Source organism: Monodelphis domestica, chromosome 5, assembly GCF_027887165.1.
Source record: "Monodelphis domestica isolate mMonDom1 chromosome 5, mMonDom1.pri, whole genome shotgun sequence".
Classification (NCBI taxonomy): Eukaryota; Metazoa; Chordata; class Mammalia; order Didelphimorphia; family Didelphidae; genus Monodelphis; species Monodelphis domestica.
Window position 1 is genome coordinate 254,619,305 of NC_077231.1, and position 16,985 is coordinate 254,636,289.

The 16,985-nt window shown below is 38.3% G+C and overlaps 1 protein-coding gene across 17 annotated transcripts in view; it reads right to left on the reverse strand.

Annotated features, from left to right (window-relative positions):
* The window catches only part of SVIL (supervillin), a 281,250-nt gene that overhangs the window by 114,087 nt on the left and 150,178 nt on the right, over positions 1-16,985 (reverse strand). For all 17 annotated transcript variants that reach the window (XM_056800916.1, XM_056800915.1, XM_056800913.1 and 14 more), the window contains 3 exons: positions 7,542-7,599; positions 7,278-7,429; positions 3,200-3,869 (listed from right to left, as the gene is read on the reverse strand). In XM_056800916.1, coding sequence (XP_056656894.1) covers positions 3,200-3,869; positions 7,278-7,429; positions 7,542-7,549 — 830 coding nt within the window. In that variant the 5' untranslated portion in view covers positions 7,550-7,599. The remainder of the gene's footprint in view (positions 1-3,199; positions 3,870-7,277; positions 7,430-7,541; positions 7,600-16,985) is intronic.

Below are 16,985 nucleotides of genomic sequence, written 5' to 3' on the forward strand. Positions count from 1 at the left end.
AAGTGAAAACTAATCTACAAAAATGACATCTTTTTGGTTTTCCAAAGGTTAAAGGCAGCATGGAGTGTTTAGGGCACTCAGTGTCTTTGAGGCAGGAACACAGAGGTTCAAGTCCTGCCCTTTGACTTCTGCTAGCCATGTAAAGTCTCTTTACTTGTCAATAATCCAGGAAACCAACCCTCCAAGACTTCAAGTTGTAGAATGCTGCAGACTTCATCAGGGAGGATTTTTTGACCCCAGGATTTAATAATAGCAAGCGTTTATATGATGCTTGTTCTGTGTCATGGCACTGTGCTATAAGAGCTTTATAATTATAATCATTATCTCCCTTGATCCTCATTACAATTCTGGGAGGTAGGTGATACTGCAGTCCCTATTTTTATAGATGGGGCAAACAAAGATTAGGTGACTTGCCCACATAGCTAACGTCCAAGACTCGGCTGCAGCCCAGGTCTCACATTCTGTGCACCATGACTGCTATAGCTGTCCATTTAGATGATGGAATGACAGGTCCAGTCCAAGATGGGTTCTTTCTAATAGGATTTTAGATTTAGAACTAGAAGGGATCTTTTGTGTCTAGTCTAACCCTCTCCTTTTACAGATGAAGAAACTAAGGCCCTTTAGATAGGTTAAATGACTAACCCCAAATCTTATAGATAGTTCCAGAACCATGATTTATACCTGATCCTCTGGCTCAAAGTCTAGTCCTCTTTCCATTAGCTACAACCTAAGGGCTTTTCTGGAATCTATTTCCCTATATCACATAAGGCAGCATGTGAGGAATCTGCTTTGCTAAGACAATAACTAGACCAAGCACATTTTTTTTCCATTTATATGATGTAATGCAAATTTCCCATGGAAAGTCTAATCCTTTACTGGAAAATATGTAATATGAGGGTTTTGCTTCATGAAGAACTTCTAGCTCTTAAATTTAATGTGTTGAACAAAATCTCAGCAAAACCCCAACTTGGCTCTCAGTTTTTTGTTTTTTTCTACTGAGAATAGCAGACAAGTGTTGAAGGACATGTATTTAACTCAGTAAACTTAATTTCTCACTATAATAGGGTCTTTGGCATGTTTGTTGCTGGTCAGAAATTGCCTCAATCATGCTGATACATTTTTTCAGTAGCATTCTCTCTGTGCCTGGATCAGCCTGATCCCTTACCACTTGGTCTTTGAAGCTACTACATAGTTGAAATGAAAAATGTACCTTAGAAAAACTTAATGGCTAATTATCTCAAATATCAAAAGAGGATGATTAAGTAAATAAGCTTTAAATACAGTCATCATACTCACTCAAGAAACTCTCATCTTCAATTAAAAAAATCCAAACCCACAACAGTTCTAGGTCAACATTTGTTTTTTAAGCCATTTCCAGGTCAGTTTTTCTAAACTAACTTCTAAGTCTCTGCTCTAGCTTATTCCATAAGAAGTGACCTTAAAGATTTTTTTTCCAATAGTAGGGTTTTTTTCAATCAGGTATTACCAAGAGAAATGTTCTCCGTACCATGAAGTCCTGGTGGACCCTCACTGCATTTCATCATCATGCAATTTCTTCCTTCTGATTCAACACATCCCAGCATGCACTATATGAGTGTTAAGCCTTCTGTTTGTGTGTGTGTGTGTGTGTGTGTGTGTGTGTGTGTGTATGTGTGTGTGTGTGTATTAAAAACACTGCTGAGATAAGCAAAACAAATGGCATGTGTCAAGAAATACTGTTGGAATAACAAAGGCAAAGAAAATCTTGGAAAGTGAAAAGATAGAAATGGGTAAAAAAAGAAAACAGAACAGAAGATTCCAAGAATGAAATTCATTCCAGTTACTATTAGACTGCTAAGAAAGCTACATTTTCCCAAATATATTTTGTCTTTCAGAATGTTCCATTTGGGGGAGGTATACACACAGAATTTCCAGGTTACAGAAATAAAAACTTGGGATTTGGGGATATATTCATGGCTCTCACCGGATTTCTATGCTATAATTGTTGATTTTAAAGATGCTGAAAAAGAATGACATTATAAAAGACAATGACTACTATAAAAATCTGACAGATCTATCTGCCCAATTTGAGTGTGTGCAAGTACATACACCCCATGATCCCACTCAGTTCACTTCTTTTGTCACCTAATTAACTCATTAATAGACTGTCTGATTGAATCTTGACTCACAGCTGCTGCTCCTTTAGATTGGGGTATGTATTTGTAGGAGAGAAGAGGAAGATAGGCTGGGATGGGAAATAGGGAAAAGTTACCCATCATGAAGTAATCTGAACACCTTTTCAAGAGCTGGTGGGGGCAGAAGTTGATCTTCACTAGTTGTGGAAAAGGAGTTTTCTTTTCTGGGGCAACTAAAATTCTTCCATTGGAATGGTAGTGGTAATGGTGGCAGAGGTCCATTTCTGTAGGTAGGAGACTAAGCAATCAGCTTCTTCAGTACCACCTTTAACAATTTCTAATTTTGTTGTTGTGGGTGATTCCTTCCCCTTATGCTGATCATGACCCTTTAAAGACACTGTAGACAGATTCTGAGCATTGCCATAGTAGAAAAATATCCTTCTGAAAACTTGGTAATGAGACTCTCTAAAAAAAAGACTTCATTGGTTCATACTTAAGGACTTTCCAGACTTCTAAGAACAGCCAGAGCTTATGCCTTGCTAGTCTTGCCTTCGAAAACTTTCTTCACTCCCATACCAGAGGGAAATATTGGAATAAGACATAGTTTAAATAAATAAAGTCTATGAACAACGACCTTCTTATTGCTGTTTTGGTGACCATTGGAAAAGAAGGCGGAAACTTTATTTCTGGCTTATGTGAAGGTGGTTAGTGGAATAAGATATCCTCTTCCCACAAGTCTTAAAAGTCGCATACTTTAGAAAGTAATTTAAGAAAGAAAAATAAAGAAAAAGTGATTTTGCTCTTAAGTAGAGTTCATAACAGGGCTTTTCTCTCTAAAGATTCTTGTTCAAACTTGTTATTTCCTCATTATTGTAGAACAAAAGATTAGACCTCCCTTTACAGTCTCATTTCATACACAATGATAACACTTAGCAAACCAGACTTTCTGACTATTAATAAACAAATTCTTGCAACAAAGGACAAAGAGAAAGTACAAAGGAAGATGTATAGAAAAGATGGCTGTTGTAGAAAGACAGAAAGACTGGGAAAAAAAGGGTAAGATACAGAATTGTATGCTTACTTACCTTGGTCTGGAATCACCATGTAAAAGTGAGTCAGTAACTGAATGACTTGGTGATGCTGGCTGCTTTGGTGAAGAAAGGGATATCCTGCGTGTCTGCTTTGGAGACCTTGGCACATCACTGAATGAGGAGTCTCGCCCAGAAAATGAAAAGGAGGGAGAACTATTGGCTGCAGGTGGCAAGTCCCGGATCTGTCCAATGGCACTCAACTCTTGTACTCTCCTATGGTTTTCCATATTCAACAGAGCTTCCTTATCAAGAACACCATCATTCCCCTGAAAGGCATAGTCCTTGGACTCCAGTATGGTGCTCCTGGGTTCTGCAGTATCAATCTTAGAATGGTAAGTCAAATCTTTGTTATCTTCTTCCTGTTTCTCAATTTTGCTTCCCCTCTTCTCAATGTCATGATCTTTCCTGGTCTTAGTATAACGTGATAAATATTCAGAGTCTGCATCCGAATCCAGGGTTAGCCCATACTTCTCAGCAAGTTGTCGCCTCCTTTCAGCCTTATATCTTGCTATTCGCTCAGCTTTGGAGTCCAGTCCCTGCGTGTCCATGGTCACTGGGCTGTAGGATGACTCTGTATTGAGGACTGTGGTTTCAATGCAATATCGGGATCGAGGCTGTTTTTCTACAGAAGAGTCTGAAGTTTCCTCCTCTTCATTGGATCGACCTATGAGATTATGCATGTAGAATAAGAACAATGTCAAATTCCTGGGCATGGGGCTGTAATTAAGGAAAAGAGAGATGGAGATGGCGAGAGAGATGGCAAGAGAGTGAGAGATGGAGAGAGAGAGAGATGGAGAGAGAGGGAGATGGAGAGAGACAGAGAGACAGAGAGAGAGAGAGAGAGAGAGAGAGAGAGAGAGAGAGAGAGAGAGAGACAGAGAGAGAGAGACAGAGAGAGAGAGACAGAGAGAGAGAGAGAGAGAGAGAGAGAGAGAGAGAGAGAGAGAGAGAGAGAGAGAGAGAGTAAGAGAGAGAAAACGTGTGTTTTTTCCCAGGGTCTTGAGTGATAAAATACCAACTTCTTCATTTTTGAGCAGATTCAACATTATGCTCTGCCACCTGAGGATTTTCAAGTAGACTCAAAAACTATACTATGGAGTCAAAAGAACAATGGAGGGGCAGCTAGGTGACTCAGAGGATAGAGAGTCAGGTTTTGGAAGATGGAAGGTCCTGGGTTCAAATATGGCCTTAAACATTTCCTAGCTGTCAGACCCTGGGAAAATCACTTAACCCCAATTGCCCAGCCCATACTGATCTTATGCTTTGGAATCAATATTAAGAGAGAATGTACGGACTTTTGGATGGGAAACCAGAGACCCTGGATCCATTTCTGGCACTTGTTACCTGTGAAACTTTGAGGAAATGACTCTGCATATCTGTACCTCAGTTTCTTTATTTGTAAAATAAGGAGATTATAACCTAAGATCTCTAAGATCCTTTTAAGCCCTATATCCTACTGATTCCATTTTGGCTTACATTCTTCACTCCCAAAATGAGTCCCTGAAAGGTTTTTGTACCAATATCTAGGCTGTATGGTGTCATAGAAAGAGAGCAAAACTTGGAGCTAGGACAAACCTGGTAACCTAAACGATGCCCCTTAAGTCACTAGCTATTAGGGGGCTATGTGGGCCAATCATGGAATTTCTCTGAGCTTCCAGTTTCCTTATTTCTAAAACAGGATTAATAACATCTGGAGAGCCCACTTTGTAGAATTTTTGTAAGTACCAAATGAGACAACATATGTGAAGTGTTAAGAAAACATTAAAGTGCCATCTGATTGCCAGTTACCATCTTCATCATCATTACAGAGAGATGAAAAGTTTGGGGGGTACTTTCAGGATGGAGGTCAGGCTTTCAAGGAAGAGAAAAGAATGAGCTCATCCTGGTCCATTTCTACCATCTTCAGACACCCCCATCCTGTCACACAGCTCATGAAGGGATCAAGGAGATGCCAAAGAGAAAGCAGACATGGATCAAAGTGAAAACATGTGACTCAAGGCAGACCTGGAAAGGCATATTTTGCCATATAAACTCAACATGATGTGTGTGGGTGATGGCTAATTCCTCTGAATTAATTTCTCAGTCACAGAAAGAAAATAGGGTTTAATTTTTAGTGAGCAAAATTTCTATTCTGACCCAAAGAATTGACTTTTTAAAAAATTTTTAATTTGTTGCTATAATTGTATTTATTATGTATAGATATTATATATGTATATTGCTTATTTTAATGTTATCTCTTGGTTTTATACCCTATGACTAATTTTCTAAAATGACATCATTCTTTTAAAAGAGAGTAAAAGAATTAGTGCAAAAATAAAATTATGGTTAACTTGGCTAGCATGTATACCCACAAGAATTTGTTTAGCAGGGAAATGTCCCTACAGAAGAAAACTAACAACAGAAGAATCAAAGAATCCATAAGAACTTATTAAGAACGTACTAGGGGGGCAGGTAGGTGGAAGAGTAGATAGAGAGTCCATCCTAGAGTTAGGAAGGCCTGAGTTCAAATCCAGCTACAGCTACTTACTAGCTATGTACTCTTGTGCAAGTCACTTAACCTCTGTCACATTTTCCATATTTGTAAAATGGGAATGATAATTATAGCACTTTAAATAAATATAGGATTCTTGTGAAGATCTAATGAGGTAATAATTGGAAAGCACTTAGCACAGTGACTGGCACATACTAAGCACTATAGAAATCTTAGTGTTATTTTGATGAATAAGAGGAACATGAGATGCTAGTAGGTACTGAGGATGGATTCAAACACAAAAATGAAATAATTCCTGATCTCAAGGGACTGGTCATTTCCAGACTACATCAAAGCAGAGGCATGAAAACATTCCAGTTATCCAGGAGCCAGGAGCCTCAATTATCCCAAGAATTGGGAAGAAAGTTAAATAGTTCTCTCTGGGCAGTTCTGAATGACATCTCAGGTTCCATGCACTAAAATTTGGAATTAGGGCTAGAGTCTACTATTTTAGTTATAGGAGAGACCCTTCCCTGAGCTCCCCTGATTCTTAAGTTTACAAAAATTCTAGCAAACCTGATTATTGGGTTTCCTGCTCCATGATATATTAGAAGCTTCCAAAAGCAGCAAGAAAAGTGAGAACTATAGAATAAATGGGGAAGAGACAAGAGAAAAGAAATCCCAAAACTATAAAAAGCAACAACTCTAAATGGAAAGAAGTCTAGCGACAATTAACTTCCAGGTCTCTAGCCTAAGTTGGGGAAGGAGAGACGAGGAAGGTTGTTTTTGTGAATAGAGTGTAGTATCATGGATTTAATGAATGAGATCCTACATGGGAACCAACCTTGTTTGTGCACTAATTAGCTATGTAAATGAGAGGAAATCATCTGAAAGGGGGAATCAGGGAGCTCTAAATCCTGTGATCATTATTTTATGGAAAGGTTCCATGATTGATGTCTATAAGGAGAATATGAATCACCAAGAAAGGTTCAAATTGTCTTTGGCATCATCATATGAAGATGTCATAGAAAGAGGAGATGGAAAAAGTGCTAAACATGAAATCATGGGTCCTGAGTTTGAATCCAGTTGTCAGTGTGATCTTGATCAATTCTGTGCTACTTATTTACCTATGTGACCTTAGATAAGTCACTTAAGCTTTTGGCCTCAGTTTCCTCATCTAAACAATGAGGTTAAACTAGATGATCCATGACCTTTCTTCAAATTCCAAATTGTAGAAATCACATATTTGGACTTGGAAGGGACCTTGGAGGCTTTTATCAATCCCAAACCCTCACTTTACTGATGAATAAATTTTCAGAGATTAGATAAAACTGGTCCAAGACAACAAAGGTAGTGGACTGGGGCCATATTTGGATCCAGGGGCCTTGGTTCCTGTTCATGGAACCCTGCTCCCTTTTAGAACTCTGATATCTCTAAGATATCTCTTAGATTTTGATGAAAAATGGGTAAAATTTTTTTTTTAATTTTGTTAAACAAAGTGGGTAAGTTTTGTCTTGAAGACACACACAAAGGGACAAACTTCATTGTTCAATGGCATCAGAGCAGAGGAATAGTGTGTGATCTGATAGAGTTCATGCTTACCAATGTGAGGGCTATAGGGATCTGTGGCTCGCGTATATCTAGGCGTATCTTCTTCTAGTAATCGATGGGTAACTAATCCTGTACAGCTTTGCAAAAGTATGGGCTGTGAATCATTTTCGATTCCTTCCAAGCGTCTGGCAATTCGTTCTTTTCTGTAAAATACCAGCCCCCCAAAAAAGCATAACGAGTGACATAAACCGAGCAAGAAGTAAACCCTGTGCCCATCTATTCTCTCTCCTTGTTGTAACTCACCAATCAGCTTACCTTTTCATTTCTAAAGCTTCGTTTTTCTTTGGCTCAAAGAGTTTTCTTAAATCTGCAACTAAAAATCAGAAAATACAGCTAAGATTAATCTTTAGCCTTTATAAATTCTAGGATATGTGTTGAAGTTAGAGGAAAAACTGCATTATATAATGTAGTTTTACATTACATTTACAAAAGATTTATATATCAAGAGATTTAATCTTTTGGGGAGAAGAACTGATTCTCCCTTTCTTGACTGGGCTGCAAGTATAGCAGACAAACTGCACTGCTTATAAGCATGGAAGCTCTACATGCTCCATTTCTGGCCTGGGTTGGTACACCCCTTGTTGGGCAGCCTAGTGGTTGCCTCCTCCCAAGGACTCTCACCATTTTGGTCCTGGACTTGGTTCTAATAAGCTGTAGACCTATTATAGCTCAGAATTCCTAAGCTTGACCATTATTCAGCCTCAGCCTCCCCAGGTAGGAAGGAAGGTATGCCTCACTATGATCAATGACACTTAGTTTTTTAATCAGCATCCCCAAGAAGGAGTGATGGATATTTAGTGATTATCAGCTATTCAGAAATTATTATCCAGTCTCAATTGAATCTCCATTCCATCACTGCCCTTTGCCCCTCTGCCTGGAGGGTGGAGCCAGGAACTCCAAAACTTGCACTGAAAGAGGTGTCCTCATTTTTCATCTTGCCACGCTACTTTGGGACTTTTCCGACTTTATACCAACGCCAGGCTTTGCTCCCACAGGAGGTCCTCTCCCAAAACTCCACCAACTCCAACCCCCAACTTCCCCATCTTTTAGCTTCCTTTGGTGTACTGTCTTCCCACATTATATTGTAAATTCCTTGAGGAAAGACTGTTTTGTTTCCTCAGCACAGTGTCTGGCACATTGTAGGTATTAGTAAATGTTTATGGACTATCCCTTTGGCATTCATTCATTCACATATTCAATCAATAAATGTAAATGCCTACCGTGTGCAGAATACCATTTTCAGCATTGGAATACATTAAAGTTTAGATAAGACATAGTTCTTGGTCTCATGGTGTTTGCAGTATAATACAGGGAAAATAGATGCATACCAAGATTACCTGATGAGTACATTAGAAAGATATACAATAAAATGCTATGTGGGGTTTTCAGGAAAAGATCATTTCCACTAGTGAAAAAGGTTCAGAGAGGACTTTGTGGAAGAAGTTTTATTTGAGTTGGGGTTTAAAGATAAGATATGGCAGAAAAAGATGATAGGTAGACAAATTAGTGCAGTTTAGCTACAGAATAGAATGTTTGGAGGGGAATCATTTGAGACAGATTGATATCTAGGTAGATATACAATGGACAGATGGAATAAGTGCAGAGATAAAATGAGAGAGAGGTAGATAGAATGGATGGATACAAAGATAGGATGGATTGAATGCATATATGGAATGGATGGGTAAATAGAATGGATATATGGAATGGATGGATAGAAAGATAGGATGGATTGAATGAATATATGGAATGAATAGGTAAATAGAATGGATATATGGAATGGATGAGTAAATAGAATGGATAGATAAAATGGAAAAATGATTGGATACATTGAATAGATAGATAGAAAGATAGGGATTAAAGAGGGAGAGGGAGAGAAAAAGAAAGAATCCTGGTAAAATTATAAATCTTGAAGGAATAAATTCCCAGGAGAGATTTTATAGAATTTTCTTATTTTCATTTTTCTATTTATTTTAAAGTAGTTATTTAGAAATAAGTACCCCCCCAAGGGACAACCCACCCCTAACCCCCACCATTCCGCCCCCCATAATGAAGCTTCTTGATTGTATATAGAAATATATAAGACTTGTTAAAAAAATATACCTAAGACTTTGAACTAGTCATTTTTTTATAACTGGTTGGCTAAAAATATCATTTTTCATTTACCTTTTAAGAAGTGGAGTAGCTGGAGGGAAGGAGTACTTTCTTATAAATATACTGTTTATGTTCCCAGTTAAGAAAAAAGGGCACAATTTGGCACTGTGGTATTTTCCCATAGGGAATGGGACTTTAGGCTACTGCATGTAGGGTAATGGCTGATGAAAAATTTAATGGCTGATAATTTGAAAACAAACAATTATTTAAAAGTTCAAAATTAATGGCATTGCTTTAAATCTAAGGCAGGACATGGTGAGAGTAACTTTTTAAAAAATTAATTTATAGCTAGATCTCCCATCTGTCCCAGGCTGGAATTCAGGGACTACTCAAAGTCCCTAGCCTACTACTCATTAACAATGGCAACTTGACCTGCTCTACTTCTGACCTCAGTTGGTTTGCAATTCCTTAGAAAACTTAGTGGGCTCTAACAGCCAGGGATTCAACTGTTCTGATAGTGACCTGAGTGAAGACACCCATCTTCAGTCTCCTTAGAATTTGCTCTTACAAATAAGCATCATGATATCCAGTCATGGAGTAACGTTCACCAAAGGTTTCACAAAGACCACTTTCCCCTGCTACCTTTGCTCTACTCAGCTCTATCCTATGAGTTTATGAGCATCATGGGTAGAATGAAGAGAATGGGCTGAATGGTTTCTAGAGTTCCTTGCAACTCTAGCATTCTATGACTGAGAATTCTACCATCCATTCACAGGTTAAAACATTTTCAAGAGAAAATAGTTGTTATGGAATAATGAAGAGGCTGCTAAACCAGGGTAGTCACATCTTCCTATCCAATTCTTTAACTACCCATTTCCTACATTCTCCAAAAGAATTTAATCATCCATAAATTACCTCTTCTTAAATTGCTTAATTTGACTAACACTTCCACTATCCTCAAAGTTCACCTGGACAGCATTGGGTAATAGAAAGGGCTCAGGAAGGGGGCAGACAGGTGTCTCAGTGGTTTAGGAGCCAGGCTTAGAGATGGGAGATCTTGGGTCCAAATCTGACCTCAGATACTTCCTAGATATGTAACTGTGGGCAAGTCACTTAACCCCCATTGCCTGGCCCTTACCACTCTTCTGCCTTGTATTGATTCTAAATATTGATTCTAAGACAGAAGGTAAGGGTACTAAAAAAAAAAAAAAAGAGCTCAGGACACTTGGGTTTCAATCTTGGCTCTAATCTTTTGTGGTGTAAACCTTGAAACACTCCTAAATCCACTCTACAACTTGAAATGGGCTTAAAATGCTTTGAAGAGCTATATATAAATTTGAATATTACTACTGCTATAGTGATAATTAACAAACTTATAGTGGCAGCCAGTTGGCACATTGGATTGATTTCTGGACCTGGATTCAGGAAGACTGGAATTATAATTCAGTTTAAGATACTTACTAGGCTAAGTGATCCTGGACAAATCACTTAACCCTATTTGCCTCAGTTTCCTTGAGCTGAAGAAAGAAATAGCAAACTACTCCAGTATCTCTGCCAAGAAAACTCTGAATGGGGTCAAGGAGAGTCCGACATGACTAAAACAACTGAACAATAAACATTATTAGTTATATTATCAGAGAATTTGAACCCTAAGCTGAGCCACATTGTGAGTATAGTAAGTGTGCTTTTTAAATGGCCTCTCTTGTTGAGTTTGTTAGACTAAAATTTTTTCCTGTAACCAAATAATATTTTTTGCCAAAAAAAAAAAAAATTTGCATATGTTAAGTGTGTTTAAACCAAGGTCCACCTATAGAAGCCAGAACAAAAGAGGAAGAGGATTGTGAGAGAGAGAGAAAAGAAGCAATAATTTAACAAGACTCTTGCATCTTGGCTCTAGTTTGCCTCAGCCTCCCTCGCTGCAGACTGCAATTTAAATAGAAAATTAATAAAACAAACATGTAATGCAATAAGCCTATATGGATTCACCCAGAGGGGAAGGGTTTCAATTTTATAAGGATGGAATTTAATTCAGATTTATGGCAGGAGCTCATTTCTTCCTCTTCCTGGCCCTAATGTTATACAAGACCTTATGGACATCATTGAGTTTACCTCTTGAGCTTTGCTTATCAGGTTTTTAGAAAAAGTGTTGAGAAGTTAAAAGCAGGCAGCAGGAAAAAAAAACAACAAAAAACAAACACGCTATTCCTGGTTTTAGAAATTGGCCTGGCCCCATCATTTACTTCCTTTTTGAATAATAAAAACATAGCTGTGATCCAATTATGGCAACCATCTGCAGTTCTGCCAAGGAGTGGCCTTTTGGCTATAAATTCTTTATTGTTTGGGTTTGATTTATAAAGAAGTCTCCAGGAATAGTGATAGTGAAAACTGGGAACTTTTAAATTTTAAATCTGAAATAACATTTGGCTTTCACAGCTACTTTTCTATAATATTCAGTGGCAGGATCTTCATAAAAACATATTTAAATGGTTAAAGATAAAAATTAGAGTCAAATCACATTCAAATTGGCCAGCCAGGCTTCTGCTTAAAAGGTACAAATGCCTCCATCTCCAAAGGATTCTGAAATGCTTTGAAATGCACTGGAGACTCCAAAAGCAAAAATATGCCCCCCCCCCAAATGAAGACCAAAGATTCATCTTGATAGGAGTTTCAGCAATGAAAATTAGAGAAATCAGCTCCATTCAATTCAACTTTTTTTTTTAATTTACAAAAAGATTAAAAAAAATCTTACCTTCTGTCTTAGAGATTTGATCACTAAATCAGTTCTAAGGCAGAAGAGTGGGAAGGGCTAGGCAATGAGGGTTAAGTGTCTTCCCTAGGGTCACATAACTAGGAAGTGTCTGAGGTCAAATTTGAATCCAGAACTTCCCATCTCCAGATCTGGTGCTCTATCTACTGAGACACCCAGCTAACGCTTACAAATAGATTTTTATTGATACCAGTCCATGAATTTAAAAAACAGGGGGCAATTAGTTGGCTGAGTGAATTGAGAGCCAGAACTAGAAACGGGAGGTCCTGGGTTCATTCAAATCTGTCCTCAAATACTTTCTGGCTGGAAGCTCTTGGGCAAGTCATGTAACTCCAACCATTGAAGACTTTACAACTCCCCTGCCTTAGAATCAATGCTTAGTATTGATTCTAAAACAGAAGGAGAGGGTTTAAAAGAAAAAAGTGATCAATACAATGAAAACAAATCTGCCACTATGTGTCTAATGTCCTGAAGAAGTTATGAAAGGTCTTCTCATATTTCTTCATTAGAGTCAACCTTGTTCTTTTTAATTTCTCAATATTCATCTTTGATTTCAACAAAAAGACTTATTAAGTAATTGTTGCATGTCAGGCCAAGGAAGGATGATAAGGAAAACATGACAGTCCCTGGAATAAAACAGTACCTTAAGAACCTATCGGTCAGGGATGGCTTCATTTTGGGCAGAGGTATGGGGTCTAGCCAGACCTGTCATTTTCCCTCAGGGAAAACACTCCCACCCTCTAGGCTGCTGCTCTGGGGCTTCCAAGAGTTGCCAAGGAAGCAGAGAATTTAGGTGAATTGTCCAGGGTCACCCAGGCAGCATGAGTCAGAGTTAAGACCTGTCTGCAAGGTCAGCTCTCTACACTCTATACTTCTGCCTAGCAGCCTGGCATAACACTAGGTGCTTAATAAATGTTTATTGATTTAATTTTTCTTTTAACTCTTACCTTCTGTTTTTCATAGTGTCAACTCTTAAACAGAAGAGTGGTAAGGGCTAGGCAATTGGGGTTAAGTGACTTGCCCAGGATCATATAGCTAGGAAGTGACTGAGGCTACATTTGAACCCAAGCTCTCTGTCCATTGTGCTACCTAGCTGCCTCTATAAATGCTTATTGATTAAGGATATGCAGCTGGGCACGGAAGGGTAACATGCTTACAACGAGCTGGCCATTGTGCTAAATAGACACTTGAGAGACATTCGCAAACACTTAGTCCTCACAATACCCGGAAGGCAGGTGCTTTTATTTTCCCAGTTTTACAATTGAGGGAATTAAGGCAGACAGAGGTTAAGTGACATGGGCTGGGTTACAGATAGTGAGGGTCTTAGCTACAGATTAGAACTTAGATCTTCCTGACTCCAAGCAAAGCACAGGATCCACTGTCTAACCTAGTTGTCATGGGGATGCAAGTTAGAGAGAAAAGCAAATTCACAGTATGAAAAGAGTAATATACAATAATTTCAAAAATGAGAGAAAGCAGCAATTGGTAGGATTGGAAAAGGACTCTAGACAGAGGGGCTTTTGTCTTCCCCCATCAGGATTCCAGATTATAGGGGTTACCCAGCCCATCTGTTCCAAGCTCCTCATTCCTCTGACAACAACCCCCAGGTAGTCACCCAGCCTTGGCTGGAAGAGTTCCCATGAGAAGAAAACCCACCATTTTCTAAAGCAATAAGAAATTCTAATTGTTAGGAATTTCCTTCTTGCCATTAGCCTAAATCTTCCCCCTCCAACTTGTGCTCCTACAGCTCCCCTCTGAGGCTAAAAAGATCAAGTCTAAACCTTTCCCACAACACAGCCATTCAGATACCTGCAGAGAGATCTTATATTCTCATCCTGCATCCTCCCCACTCCCCATTTGTTGCCCAGTTCCTGCCAATCGATTCTCAAAAGACATGATCTCAAGGCTCTTTGCCATCCTGGTTCCTCTCTAGTGGACCCTCTCTGGCTCATCTGAAAATACAGTGCTCATTCTATTTCTCCAGGTTTTCTAGAATTTATCACCCAACTTTCCTAGGCAGAATATTCACTGGGGTCCTAATCCCAGAAATATTTTATACTCTACTTCTAAAAGAAAATTTAACCACATGACATATTTTATGACAAAAATACATAAAATTGGTGCTTTTTCAAAATTCAACCTTTGGTAGATTTGGGGGAAAATGTGTTGTCTCCAAAACATTTCTACCCAGGTAGAAATAAGAAATATTGTCATAATTTCTTAGGGTTTAATCTAAAAGGATTTCTCTAAGTAGACTGTTGAATTTAACTCTCCAAACACAAGTACAATGAAAGCTTTGGAACTTATTGTATCCTAAGATCACTCAATTTTCTGATCACCAGTTTTATTCTTTATAAAAGTGATTCATTTTAAGAGCCTGTAATTGTATTCCATTTACTTAACCTGAATGAAAGTATAAGTGATATCACCAACAGTATATAATATATCCAGCTGGCAGATCTATTTCTATCTTAATAGTATTGTTGATGTAGAAAGGATGTAGCCAGCTGAGAACTTTGGTTTTTTAACTACATATCACAAACTGAGAATAAAAAAAAAGTTGTTTTGAAAAAATGAGTAAACTTGTTTATTGTCAACTTTAAAATGAAAAAAGCCACTTAATCAGTGGAAGGGAAGGAATAGTATCTCTTGTAACCATTTTGAAATTATACAAAAGACTATGGCAATTGCTTTCTACAATGGTAAGGACTGAGGAACAGAGGATTTTGAGCTGGAAAATAAATGACAGGTCACTTAGCCCAAGCTCCTCATTCTAAAGATGAGGACATTGGAATCCATGGAAATGAAGTGATTTGCTCAAGGACATACAGACAAGAGACAAGAACTGGACATGGACAAACCCATGTCACAAGACCCCAAGGACAGTACTTTATCCACTGCCAGATTTGGAGTTTGGATTGTAAATTTTATCATTTTTCAGAGAGTCACTGAATTTTTTTTTTTAAGGTAATTCCCAGATTACCTAGACCAGTAATGGTGAACTTTTTAGAGATTAAATGCCCAAACTACAACCCTCATGCTCCATGTGAGCCCCCTACCTTACCTCAGACAGGGGAGGGAAGAAGAGCTCCCTCTGGGCTGCTGGGCAGAGTGGTGGGTGATGTGAAAAATGTTCTCGGGCAAGGGGGAGAGGGGGGAGAGAGCAGCCCCCTCTGGCACACATGCCATAGGTCCACCAACATGGACCTAGACCATCATGTCACCTTCTCCTACCATCTTAGGGAGGTTGTGTTGTCAAGATGCAATGAAAAGAGATCCAGATTTGGAACTAGAGGATCTGAATTTCAATCCCAGCACTATCACTACAAATGACATAACTTCAATTTCCTCAATTTTAGTTGACAAATTGAGTAGTTACCAACATAACCATCATTTCAGAATCAGCTACCTGTAATTATACCATGACCTGATTAGAGTAAAGGTCAAAATCAACACCAATTTCCTCAGAGAAGGTCTCAATTTCCTCTTCTGAAAAATGAAAGGTTTGGATGAGAAAATCTCTAATGTCTCTTCAAGCTCAAATTCCTTGATCCTATAATCTCTGATGGATCATTTCCCTGCCTCTGCTCAGACAATCCTACAGATTCAGGACTATTTGCTCACCAAATTGGCCCATTCCATGATGTTCTCTATCATTTCCACTTAATTCTATTTTGGGGAGGAGGGGGAGAAATAGGAAATTTAATCCTTCTTCTATAGGAAAGACCTAAGTTTATGAAGATAATCAGAGGGGGATAGCTAAATGACTCAGTGGAGAGAGAACCAAGTCTGGGGTTGGGAATTTGAGCTGCAGATATTTCCAGTTGCCTAAGCCATACCACTCTGACGTCTTAGAACTGATATTTCACACTGATTCTGACAGAATTTGAGATTTTTTTTTAAAGATAGTCTTCTCCATACTCAAAACATAAGTGAATGGTAGGTTTTCATAGGCAATTTTCCATAGCCAACCATACTTTTTACTTTTATGTTCACACAAATGACTGTGAGGACCTGGATAATAGAAAAAGTCCCAAAATTTTTACTGATTCCAAGAAAGCATTTGACCTAATCAAAAAACAACTTTGAAAGTTTTCCTTAGAAACAGTATCTCTCATTATTATTTTAAATTTACACAAGAATATGGCAGATGACAATAAAGGCTGCTTTCTTCAATAATTCATTGAGTATTCAAATCAATTGAGTTATTAAACAAGATGTGTTCACGAGTGTCACAGAGGACCAATTATGGGAATTCCAACAAAAAGATTTTTAACTGTTTAGGCTTATTTCTTCCAAATGACAGCATTTCATTGGGGAGGTTTTTGAAGCACCTCCCCAGTGAGAAAGAATCACTTCTACCTGGATTCTGTCCAAAGAACTTTACAGGACTCTGGTGAGCACCTGAGGGAGGATCCCTCCCTCCCTAATTAAGTCTCAATGTCAGGTTACCTGTCATCAAAGATTTAGTCTGTTGTACACTTAGATGTAGTATCACTTAATTTGGCGAGAATGTTGAGCGTCTGCTGGCTGAACCAGATTTTTAGGCTCTTTTGACCTCCTTATGACAACTGCTTTTTCTTCATGAAATTTCTTTAAGAAAAGGTAAAAGAGTCAATGGTCTTCCGTGTGTTCATTTTCCTGTTTTTCTGGTCTTGACTGCTTATTACAACAGTTAATATTAGTACCTGCTACAGCAGCAAATAGTATCTTCTTCCCTTTTTTTCTAATATGGTATTGATTTTGACCTTTTCTCTAATCAGGTGATAGTATGATTACACATAGCTGATTCTGAAATGATGGTTATGTTGATAACTATTCAATTTGTCAATTAAAATACG